This window comes from Pygocentrus nattereri, chromosome 24 (genome assembly GCF_015220715.1).
Source record: "Pygocentrus nattereri isolate fPygNat1 chromosome 24, fPygNat1.pri, whole genome shotgun sequence".
NCBI classification, from domain to species: Eukaryota; Metazoa; Chordata; class Actinopteri; order Characiformes; family Serrasalmidae; genus Pygocentrus; species Pygocentrus nattereri.
Window position 1 is genome coordinate 32,414,117 of NC_051234.1, and position 13,041 is coordinate 32,427,157.

The 13,041-nt window shown below is 41.1% G+C and overlaps 1 protein-coding gene across 3 annotated transcripts in view; it reads right to left on the reverse strand.

The window, feature by feature from the left end:
* acad11 (acyl-CoA dehydrogenase family, member 11) overlaps positions 1 to 13,041 on the reverse strand; it is a 133,232-nt gene that overhangs the window by 100,209 nt on the left and 19,982 nt on the right. For all 3 annotated transcript variants that reach the window (XM_037534032.1, XM_037534033.1, XM_037534034.1), the window contains 3 exons: positions 8,655 to 8,732; positions 7,002 to 7,140; positions 5,762 to 5,869 (listed from right to left, as the gene is read on the reverse strand). In XM_037534032.1, the coding sequence (XP_037389929.1) occupies positions 5,762 to 5,869; positions 7,002 to 7,140; positions 8,655 to 8,732 (325 nt within the window). The remainder of the gene's footprint in view (positions 1 to 5,761; positions 5,870 to 7,001; positions 7,141 to 8,654; positions 8,733 to 13,041) is intronic.

Consider the following 13,041-nt stretch of genomic DNA (forward strand, 5'->3'; position numbering starts at 1 on the left):
CAGTTGAAACGGCCACTCAGTACAAGTTGTTTATCCTTCAGGACACCACAACCCTGACCGTCAGACGAATACGATGGAAAAAAAATCCACAGGTGTTTCCTTCCACTGTGAGAAGACAACTCAACACTAAGGGTCTGAGAGGATGTGTAGCTGTCAAGAAGCTGTTTGTGAGGAAAGGAAATTGACAAAGTAGAGAACAACCAGCGAATGAAACAAAGAACAATGGACTGACCAACCCAGAGTCCAGACCTCAGTGTCAAACACACAGTGAACTTGCTTGGGAACGTTTAAATGGTGAGAACCTGAAAATGATCAACCAACTGAACTTTGGAGGCATGTCTGCAGATTTCTTTGTATATTGTATATACTGTATATATGCCGGTCAGGCAAAACATTCTGACCACCTCCTCGTTTCTACGCTCACTGTCCACTTTATCAGCTCCACTTACTGTATAGCTGCACTCTGTAGTTCTACAGTTACAGACTGTAGTCCATCTGTTTCTCTGATACTCTGTTACCCTGTTCTTCAGTGGTCAGGACCCCCATGGACCCTCACAGAGCAGGTACTGTTTGGGTGGTGGATCATTCTCAGCACTGCAGTGACACTGATGTAGTGGTGGCGTGTTAGTGTGTGTTGTGCTGGTATGAGTGGATCAGACACAGCACATATAGCTCATATAACAAATGTGCCCATTTTTCAGGTTTTGACATAAATCCAAAGTGCCTGTTGCCCTTTACATTGCATTTAAATTCCATGAAGGATGGACAAAAAGAAACGGCCCAAACTTACTTGGAAAGACGTCTGGTTCCATTGACTTACATTAAAAGTAAAGTAGGTTTTTTCCTTCTCCTGTAAAGTTAACATTTTGGAAAGGTTTTGTTCCAACAGCAATAATATATTTGCTGCTTTTCAGTCCTTGAAGCTGAAAAATGAATGAACTAAAAACGAATAAATAAATAAATGACAGGTGGTCTCTGACTTTTGAACAGTACTGTACATCAACAGGTCAGAAGGCTCTGGAGCAATTAGACGGAATCTGCATATATTCAACGATAGGAATGATAGAAAACAATGAAAGGAGGCCTTTTTATTAACCAACACACACACACACACACACACACACACACACACTTACACTTGTCACTCTCTGGCAGTCAGCAGAGCAGGGAGGAAGTGACTCATTCTCTCTCCCCTCAGCTGCTCTCCTCTGCTCATTTGTCCAGTATCAGTCTCAAACACATACGCATTGTCTCCTAAACTCAAATCCCTCCCTCCCTCACGCTCAGACAGGGGGCCTGAGGGTGCATGTGTGGATGTGTGAGTGTGACCTAATTGTTTTACTGGCTTTGCAGGAACCAAACATGAACCTTTTTTGCATCTTAATGGTTTTGTAGCTGATCCCCATGACCGAAAATGTAGCTTTCACCTGAAAAAGCTAAACCAGACAAAATATTCAGCTGGAGTTAAGATTGGAGTTCAATACCGAAAGATTAGGTAAAGGAAAATTTAGACAATACACAAAAAAGTCAGAGACCACCTTTCATTTACTTAATTTCCAGTCAAAATGCCTGTTAAGTAGAAGTTTTAAAGACTTAACAGCCTTTATTCCAGCTTCCCTTCCAAAGAACCTGCAGACACGCCTCCAAAGCTCCGTCTGAGAAGCTGGTTGATTTTCTGAACTAATCAAACCCATTCGGTGGTGTTGAGGTCTGGGCTCTGGGGTGGTCAGTCCATCGTCCAGCTTCTTTGTTTGATGTGTCCGTCTCCTTTTCTCTGTGAGGTTCTTCTTGATCAGCTACACGTCCTTTCAGACCCACAGCGCTGAGTGGTCTTCTCACAGTGGAAGGATGGACAGAAACACCTGTGGATGTTTTCAGATCTGAAGCAGTTTGATGTTCTCCTCTCTCTCAGAGATCAAAGCTTTCAGTGCTGTTTATCTGAAGGGGGCAGTTTTGGGGTTGACCAGGTCTTCCAGGTGGTTGTTAAGAGACACATTTTCTCTGTAGATTTTAATGTTTTAGAACTCCAGTTTTGGAAACTCCTGTTTTTTTCCCCATTTGTTTTTCTTCTTCCTTAAGCAAAGGGATCATCTTCTATCTAATCTCCTCCTGAAAACTTAATGTCCATTTTAATAGGAAATTCTTCTTCATCCACTTTCTGTATCAACAGGTTCAAGTCTGCAGTCTGTTTTTTTTCCTTTGTCTCAGTGATGAAAGTGGAAAAACTTCCACAGGTTAACCAAAACCAGAGAGTCAAGCTCTCATGAAAGGATGTTCCAGATGTGCTGTCTAATATTTTTTTAAACTTGTGTTCTGTCTCAGCTGCTTGTCAAGCTCCCAGATGAGCAGTGCAAAAATCCCAGATATCCTCCCCCCCCACAGAGTTTAGTTCCAGCTCTAATCTAAAACATCTGGCTCCAATATCCAGATGCTTTTTGAAGACACTGATTAGCTGGAGTAGATGTTCTGGAGTAGGGCCAGAACTCCATGAGAACAGGCTTCTGCACGTGTTTCTTATGGATTTGTTTGGATGAAGAACGAACAAGTGCCACTGCTTAAGCATTCAGACTGAGCTATTTAAAAGAGGTAAACGGAGGTACCGGTGTTCATGTCTGTGCGTGTTAGGTTGGCACAAATGATTATTTGATACTTTTTTTTTCAATACTACAATATAGTAAACAATTCTGCTGGAAAAGGCTCCAACACCCCTGCTACCCAGGTGGATAAGCGGCTTAGAAGATGAATGAATGTATTCTGCTGTATTTTGACGTGTATAGGCTATGGTGTATGAATTCATAAACTCGGGGTCTTAATGTGAGGGTTGGGCTTCATCTTGCTGATCGGCCAACAGGCACAAGCTGAAATGCACTTTTCCTCTGTAACATTTTTTTCATTTTGCATTATATGTGGACATCTGAGAGTGACTTGTATGTTCCATGTGCTACTGCATGTGGTTTTCAACCAGGCTAGGCAGTGCAGTAGAGTACAGTAAGGTTACAAATCTTTAAAGAGACATTATGTAACAATTTTACCTTAAACTAACAGCTTCAAACATCATCATGACGCTACACTGCTGGGCTGGAACGTCTGCTATAGCGCTATGTAACTTTGGAGGAGCGGCACGAGAACCTCTCGCCAGAACTGCGTAACGCTTTACGGCACCATGTAACACACCAACAACTCAGCAGCTATAAGAAGCAGCAGCTCGGTATTCCCAGCATGGACATCACGGCACAGGCTGTGAAGAGGTCAAAGGAACGCTGTCGAAGGAAGCAGGGAAGAGGAAAAGACAGACCGAGCGAGAGACGGGAAAAGAGTAAATCTCCGACTGGCTTTTACTCACTGGCAAGAGCTAAAAGAGATAAAAGGATGCAGGACAGACTCACGGCTAACGGGAAAACAACGAAACTCCGACAGCAGAGTGGTCATCCCTGCCAGTGTTATTTATGAAAGACTGCATTGTAGGTTGTGACCTTATATTCAACTTACATAGCGCCTTTCTCAGACCCAAGGTCGCTTTACATAGGCAAAAAAAAACATGAGGAAGAAGAAGAGTGAACGTGAAAGAGGAGACGAGTGAAAGTGCTGAGAAAAGAGGCGGGTTTTAAGCTGAGCTTTAAAGGACTGACAGTCACGGAGAGACGGTGGTAATGAGTTCCATAGTCTGTAGTCCGTGACACTGAAAGATCTGCCTCCGACCGTGGCCAGTCTAGATTTTCGGACAATTAGACGACCTGAGTCAGAGGACCGAAGTGTTCGAGCGGGGCAGTAAGGGTGCAGGGGCTCGGCCAAGTGAGTTGGTGCTAGACCGTGTATATGACCTACGAAGCAGGACGGGTAACCAGTGTAACTGATGTAAAAGTGGGGTGAAATGAGCTGATTTTTAGAGTAATAGAGAATTCTAGCTGCTGACTTTTGTGAAACCTGAAGAGGGCGGATAGTTTTGTAAAGAACACCAATGAGAAGGGAGGTGCAGTAGTCTAGGCGGGATGACATGAAAGCATAGCGTCAACCAGAGATTCAGTGTCTGTCATGCAGAGCAGGAGGGGCGAAGTCGAGCAATATTGTGGAGACGGAGAAAAGCTGTTTTGACCAAAGTCGTCTTTCTCCTCTCATGTCGTCTTTGCTGGTGCTGGGCCAAATTCCAACACCCCATCAGAATCAGACTCCCCCTCGCATGCATGCGCATCACTCAGGCATACGGACGCTACAGATTACACTCATGATTGCTGTTGTTTACACACAGAAACATAGAAATGCGAGTATAATCTGACTTCTGTACCCTGCAGCTCGTCAACAAACGCATGTCTACAGCTGTCCATGAGAGGGCGCTCACAGCACAAGCTGTATTTACAACAGTGGTGTCCATGTGAAATTTACTCCGCAACTGTAGGGGGAGCCAAAAAATACCTGCTTTAATCAAGCATTTTGTCCTCATTTTGGTTGCCGAGTGAACCATACTGTTCTTAAAGCCCCGTCTACTCACTTTTTTCTTTTATCTATAGCTTTTTTTATTTATAGGAGGGGTCACAACTGAAATTTTGTCCTTTTAATAAAAATCGAACCATCTTGGGAGCCGCAACATTTTCTGTCCATTTTACCAATTAAGCCGTAAATCTGTGTCAGTATGTGCTGATGTACCAGTACAGGCTAACAAATTCAGTATAAATCAAAACACAGACTAACTTCGCTCTGCTTTGAGCTTAAAGCTCAGCTGTAGCCGCTTTTCTCGCATCTCTAGCAGGAAACTTCTCCTCAAAAGTAGATCAGTTTCTTGTAAAACGTCTCTTAACATTTGGCTTTTTACGAGGCTGAAGTCGCTTCTCATTCCCCAGCTTCTTGTTAAAATTTTTCCGTTCCACCTTAAATGGTGCCTGAGGGATAACAAATGGGAAAATTCAAACAAGAACCTTCAGCTTTGTGACTTTTTAGTGTTTCGGTTTCTTGTTGCAGATTAAACGTCTCAGAAAACCAGCTGGGGTGATTATAAATGCTAATCACTCAATTTGTCTCTGAATTATGGATGTTTGTATTGAATATTTTTCTGTGCCATTTTGTATCTACTAGCTGGGTGAGACTGTAGTCTGTGTTGCTATGGTGACCAGCCGTCTGCGCTGATCTTCAGGGTTAAAGGGTGAATCAGCAGTTCTACATTAACTCCAGCGTTTGAGACCATTTACTGTTAAACTGTGTTGAAGGATCAGCAGAGCTTTATTTTACTGTAGAGGAGGATTAGACCTGGTGTATAACTATTATCTATAGTTTCTGAGATGTTTTTGCCATGTGACGCGACGCACATGCAGAACGGACTTAAACTTTCCGATAGGGAATGTAATCGGATACAGGCGTTTACACGGATATTATTCTCCTGTTTAATGGATTATTTACAGAATTACCCACCTTGATCATTCGGATACAAACTGTATTCTGAATGGCCTTGATCGGACTAGACTATTCCGACTGAAGTGTATACATGGACGCATTATATTCCGATTAAGCTATTGGTCGGATTATTAAGAGATTTAAAGGCTGCATGTAGACGTGGCTATTTTTGCCACCATTCAACCTGCAGACAAACAGGTTGTGTTGTGTGATGGCCACAGAACCCCGCTTACTTTCACGGGTACCACTGTGTGATGGAAAATGGACACAGCTCCTCGAACAGGGATCGTTTTGGGCTTGGATTAGTAACCGTACTGTTCTTCGCTGCCTGGTGGAAAAGCACTTTATGTGTACTGGATTTTGAGTGCTTGTGCTTTACCAGTCATGCAGAAGCAGGACCGCATCTCTCCTCTCAGTAAGGGCTCCAGCCACTGCTTCTTCTGCTCTTCAGATCCATACAGGTGCAGCACCTCCATGTTCCCTGAGTCTGCGGCACAGTTACCACAGCAACACAGCTGTCAGTCAAACACCCACTGACCACACACACATGATCCTCGACTCACACACATGAGCCCAGGAATCCAAACCTTTTATAGGGATGGAGAAACGTACCATAAGAATCCACATTAGAGAAAAGCTACAAGCATTTTAGAGCAGATCAGACCAGATTACTGAAGGAAAATAAAGACTATAAATAAAGAGTTTCACTGAATGTTCACATCTTGGAAGTTTGATCCAAACGGAAAAGTATTCAGACAAAGGAATTCAGTGGAATTAGACCAAGCGCATCCCTTCTAGAACCCGACCAGCTGCCTTTCATCACAGTTAAAGCGCAAATATCGAAACCCAAGAGCAGCACTGATTGTCAATCAATTTCACAGCTGTTGTGCAAATGGAAAAGACAACAGGTGGAGATCCAACTTTGTACAGAACAAAGTGTTCAATGAGAAAATTTCCTTCACTCAGATAACAGGATCTGTTATTTGACTGTTCCCTTTATTTTTTTTGAGCAGTGTGTATTAAAAATCGCTGCTGGTTTCCAGCGTGTTGCTGATTTTTTCCACTGTTTCTGGCTGTTGGTGCCATTTAACCATTAAATGTTCTGAGCACCACAAGAGCTTAAAAAGGAAAAGAGCTGCGTTCTCTGGAAAGACGGAGTGATGGAGTATCTGAGCAGTGATCCAGAACTTATCCTCCAATCTTCAGTTGACTCAACTCATCACTTCATTTTCTACGTGAAGCAGGAAAAACTCACAAACTGTGCAACTGAGAACCTCCAGAACTAGACAGCTTGCTCTCATGCTGCAGTTAGTGAGGGAACCCTAGCATTATGCTGATTTCTGTTAGGGGTTATACTCAGAACACTACCTGCTTATGTTAAAGGTGCCCAGACTGGCTGTCTTCTTGTCTAAAGCCTCCCAAAACAATGATCATAGACTCTGTTTATTGTGCCATGAGTTAATAACTACATTGCCCAAAAATTATGCTGACAGTGAAATTACACTGTGGGTTTACATCAAAAGCATGTAACCACTGGCCTTCCTAACACATGACGTAGCTCTAAAAAGACAAAACAACATCTTTAGAAATACGTTTCACTCTGTTTAGAAAAAACAGACCTGGGGCCTGGCAGTTGAAGACCTCCGGAGCAAAGAAGCATCGTCCAGTTTCCTCAGCAATGTAGGAATAGTCCACCTGAGAGAGTCCACTGACCGCAGGCAGGAACAGATTCCACAGACCTGCCGCACGAGCTTTTGCCTTCACACACAAACACGCATTTTAAAGCATGCAGTGCACAACATACAATTTCCTCACCAACAGTTGTTGACAAATGTAATGCTATGCATTTTTAAAGGACAACAAGGTTTCTAGTTTCCTGCATAATTCAACTGTTGACAGTCTGTCCACAACTACACAGAGAGAAATATCATCAAACACGAAACCTCAGGGCCTTTTAGGTCTTCAGAAAAGGCCTAATGAGTTCTGGAAACTAAAAAAAAAATACACAAATATATGTTTTTAATAATTAATATTTTTTTTCTATTCAACAGAAGCATGCTTGTATCTAAACTCTGCATATATAACAGAACTACATTTATTCTGTTGCTTTCAAGTTTTGGATGGAAACAAGAGGGTTAAATTGAAATGACCAGTCGTCAGTCTGGAACTGCCTTGTGAAAGTCCTAGATATGTCACTGTGTGAATACGAGTGGCAGCCAAATCAGTGGGATGTTGGAAATGGAAAACAGCTGCAGCAAGTCTACAGCAGAGCTCACTACTGAAAGAGGCAGTGAGAAACGGCCACAGTACAGAATACACGCTAATATACAAGCTTCAAAAAAGTCATTAAGAAGCTTTAAATGACTCTGAAACAGTATAAAACGTTTACGTGAAGTTAGCAGGTTGATAAAGGTGGGATCTTATTTTGATATTTATGGCTCAAATTGAGGGGCGGGCTCTAATAGTCAAGGTATTATATTATAGTAAGGTTTCTTTAAAGGAAGCAAGTTTCTACTTCAGCCCATCTCAGACGAGCTTCAACCCAGAGAAGTCGGCAGCGTTTTTTTGGTGTCTGTGGATATACGGCTACCGCTTTGCACAGTACAGACTTAACATGCCTTTGCAGAAGCAGCAACAAACTGTGTTTACTGATCAGGGTTTTCCAAAGTTATCCTGAGCTCATGTGCTTAGATTCATTACAGAAGCATGTTGGTTTTTAATGCAGTGCTGTTTGAGGGTTCGAAAGTCAAGAGCATTCAATACTGGTTTTCAGCCTTGCCCTTTACGCACTGAGATTTCTCCAGATTCTCTGACTCTTTTAATAATTTGATGCACTATAGATGGTGAAATTCCTAAATTCCTTGCAATCATGTCCTGGGAAACATGGCTCTTAAATTGTCTGACACCGTTGACTTCGCGGCGAACCTCAACCCGTCCCTGCCCATAAATGACCGGGTCTTTTGTGAATGCTCCCTTTATACCCAATCAAGATAGCATCAGTTGTTACCTATTCACCTGTTTGCATGTGGAATTTTTCAAAGCAGGTGTTTCCAAACACTTCCCAGTCTTACAATGCTCCTGTCCCGTTTTTCAGAATGCGTTAGAGGCATCACATTTGGAAAAACCACATATTTACAAAAATCACTTTGTATGTTGAGAAAATCAAATGCCTTATTATGTCCCAACTTGTCTGGAACTGAGTTTGTGTCTGTCCTGAAATGTATAAAAACAAGTGTGTGTGTGTGTGTGTGTGTGTGTGTGTGTGTGTTTACCTTTAGCTCCTCCAGCACGGGAGGCGTCTGCCATCTCTGAGGGCCGTCAGTGTGTTTAGCGTAATACTCCGTTATTTGCTGAAACAAAGACAGACATTCTTTGAAACTGGCCCTGAAGGCCTCTTTGTCGGACTGTGGGAGTCCTAGCTGTGAAAAGCCTTTCCTGAATGTTCCTTTAGAGCGTAAGTAATTCAGGAAGCCGGGGTACAAACTGTGCCAGTACGCCAGGGGCGAGAGAAAACGGAGGCAGCTCAGACATCCGACTGAAGCAACAATAAATTTGGCACGACGCCAAAAGACGGAAATCTAATTTACACAGTTTTCCATTTACAGTCAATTAACTAAGACGGGCTAAGTGTCCAAAGTTTGCTTCTTTAGTTTTGCACTGGAGCTTTGAGACCAATGCAGGCAGCAACAGGGCCCGGCAACACACATCACACTGCACTGCATTATGGGAATGTTCAGCCATATGGACAGCAGTTCTTTGTGTTTTATCTTGGAAACAGACGCCGCAGGCCTGACCGGCTCAGAAGTGAATCAATTGTATCCAACTTCAGAGGGAAGCCGACGGATAATACACGGATTAAATGAGCGTTATTTACTGCTTATATACAAATTCCCTACAAAGTAATATAATGATCTGGAAATGCCCCTCGTGGTTGCAGCCAATTTAATGTCACAAAGTCCATTAACTGACATTTCACTCAGCCACTGATGTCGTTCACTGCGTTACTGGCATTTTTAACGAGTTATATTTTACTCAGTTTCTAGCAAATTTAGATTAGTTACTTGCATATTTAACTCTGTTACTAACATATTTAAATGAGTTACTGGCATATTTAACTCTGTTACTAACATATTTAAATGAGTTACTGGCATGTTTAACTCAATTACTAACATATTTTAATGAGTTACTTGCATATTTAACTCTGTTACTAACATATTTTAATGAGTTACTGGCATATTTAACTCTGTTACTAACATATTTAAATGAGTTACTGGCATGTTTAACTCTGTTACTAACATATTTAAATGAGTTACTGGCATATTTAACTCTGTTACTAACATATTTAAATGAGTTACTTGCATATTTAACTCTGTTACTAACATATTTAAATGAGTCACTGGCATATTTAACTCAATTACTAACATATTTTAATGAGTTACTTGCATATTTAACTCTGTTACTAACATATTTAAATGAGTTACTGGCATGTTTAACTCTGTTACTAACATATTTAAATGAGTTACTGGCATATTTAACTCCATTTCTAACATATTTTAATGAATTACTTGCATGTTTAACTCCATTACTAACATATTTAAATGAGTTACTGGCATATTTAACTCTGTTACTAACATATTTAAATGAGTTACTTGCATATTTAACTCTGTTACTAACATTTAAATGAGTTACTGGCATATTTAACTCTGTTACTAACATATTTAAATGAGTTACTTGCATATTTAACTCTGTTACTAACATATTTAAATGAGTTACTTGCATATTTAACTCTGTTACTAACATATTTAAATGAGTTACTGGCATGTTTAACTCCATTTCTAACATATTTTAATGAGTTACTTGCATATTTAACTCTGTTACTAACATATTTAAATGAGTTACTTGCATATTTAACTCTGTTACTAACATTTAAATGAGTCACTGGCATATTTAACTCAATTACTAACATTTAAATGAGTCACTGGCATATTTAACTCTGTTACTAACATTTAAATGAGTTACTGGCATATTTAAATCTGTTACTAACATATTTAAATGAGTTACTAGCATATTTAACTCCATTTCTAACATATTTTAATGAGTTACTTGCATGTTTAACTCCATTACTAACATATTTAAATGAGTTACTTGCATGTTTAACTCCATTACTAACATATTTAAATGAGTCACTGGCATATTTAACTCTGTTACTAACATTTAAATGAGTCACTGGCATATTTAACTCAATTACTAACATATTTAAATGAGTTGCATATTCACTCAGTTATTGGCATATATAAATGACTTATTGGCATATTCCACTTGGTTATACTTTACTCAGTTCCTGGCATATTTAACTGAGTTACTGACATATTTCAGTTGGTATTTGGCAAATTCCCTTTAATTAGCCTTTTAGCCAACACTGTTAGCCTAGATGGTCAGCAAACTAATGACACTATTACTGTACTGTCCTATAATAAAACCCCACAGAAATCCATTCACGATTACATGCGGCTTAAAGCTCAGACTGAACGGCCGTCAACCTGAAATACTTAAATGCTGAGGTCACAGACAATTAGCATTCCTCTGTGACCTCGGCTAACATTCCCAGCCAAGTCACATCATAACTTACTTCATCTCGAACCTTTAAGCTGGAAAACAACGAGTTACGGAAAGCTGGTTTGTTGACGCCAAAGCTGAGAAATGCACTAAACAATGTTTTATTCCTTGAAATCCATACAATCCTATCAGCTTTCTTTGATTCTGCTCTGACCTTTGATCCGGTAGCCACGGAGATCTGCCCACCTGCTAGCCAGCTCTGATATTTAGTGAACCCAAGAGGTAAAGATTAAGTAAAGTCAAGGAGAGCAGGTAAGAAACGAAGACTCATTAAACGATTTAGAACCTAGACTGATAACCCTGCCAAAACGGCCGCCCACCAGTAAGACACTGTGTCCTGACATCACATTGCCAAGCCATATATAAGGTTACAGCCACCTGGGAGCCTCTGTTACCTGTAAGGTACATTAGTCTCGTAGCTCCCGTGCAAAACTGGGAAAACGTGGACATCCAACATGTCCTGGTTGAACAACTGAACTCCTAAAAAAGATGGTTCTTCAATAAAGACATGGTGCTACGTAGAACCATGTGTTTGCTCAAATGGTTGTTGCATGGTGTCTTCATATTGATGTATTGTTAAGGGTTCTACGTAGCACCAAAAAGGATTCTGCTACGGTCACAATGTCAAGTTGTAACAATAAAAGAACCCTTTTTGGTGCTACGCAGAACCCTTTCAAAAAGGTTCTACATACAACCATATGCAACACATTCTACATCAATCTGAATAACGATTTGTCCATGCAAGGAACCTCTGAAGCAGGGAAATGGTTCTTTGAGTGTTCGTGGTTCTACGTTGAAATATTGTCTTTACTAAAGAAACCTTGAAGAAGCATCTTTTTTTAAGAGTGTACATTTAGAGAAGGGGTCTCCGAGTCCGATCCCGGAGGGCCGAAATCCGGCACAGTTTGGCGCTGTTCCTCCTTAAACACACCAGATTCAACTCGTCAGTTAATGAGCAGGTTTAATAAGCTGAACATAGAAACCACCAAAACGAGCTGGACACCAGCCCCCCAGGCCAGAGTTTGAGACCCCTGATTTAGTGTAATGGGACATCTGTGTCTTTTTTTGACCGAATCTCCACTTTAACCTTATTTACCTAACGGCAAAATGGCAATAAAATGTTTAAGCTCTTATTCTCCAGGGTATATTTCGGTTTTTCCATCTAAATTTTAAATGGCCAAATTGGGCACCTGCATGAAATAAATGTAAATTTTTATTTTATTTATTTATTTTGTAAAATCTCCCCTCAAATGAACAGAACGTGTGTTTTATGATCTCCACATATCACTATATGCAACATGACCAAGTGCGGTTTGGACCCACTGGTGGTCCCGAGGAGTTAACAACCCCAATTCCAGTGAAGTTGGGACGTTGTGTAAAACATAAATAAAAACAGAAAACGATGATCTGCAAATCCTTTTCAACCGATATTCAATTGAATTCACTACAAAGACGAGATATTTAATGTTAAAACAGATAAACTTTATTGTTTTTTGCAAATATTCACTCATTTTGAATTTGATGGCTGCAACACGTTCCAGAGAAGTTGGGACAGGGGCGTGTTTCCCACTGAGTTACATCACCTTTCCTTTAACACTCAATAAGCGTTTGGGAACTGAGGACACTGATTGTTGAAGCTTTGTAGGTGGAATTCTTTCCCATTCCTGCTTGATGTCCAGCTTCAGCTCCTCAGCAGTCCGGGGTCTCCGCTTCATAATGCGCCACACATTTTCAATGGGAGACGGTCTGGACTGCAGGCAGGTCAGTCTAGTACCCGCACTCTTTTACTACGAAGCCTTTGGTCCTCTTTGGCCCAGAGGACACGACGTCCATGATTTCCAGAAACAGTGTGAAATGTGGACGCGTCAGACCACAGGACACTTTTCCACTCTGCGTCAGTCCATCTCAGATGAGCTCGGCCCAGAGAAGCCGGCGGCGTTTCTGGGTGGTGTTGATATCTGGCTTCGCTTTGCATGGCAGAGTTTTAACCTGCACTTGTAGATGGAGCGACGAACTGAGTTCACTGACAGTGGTTTTCCGAAG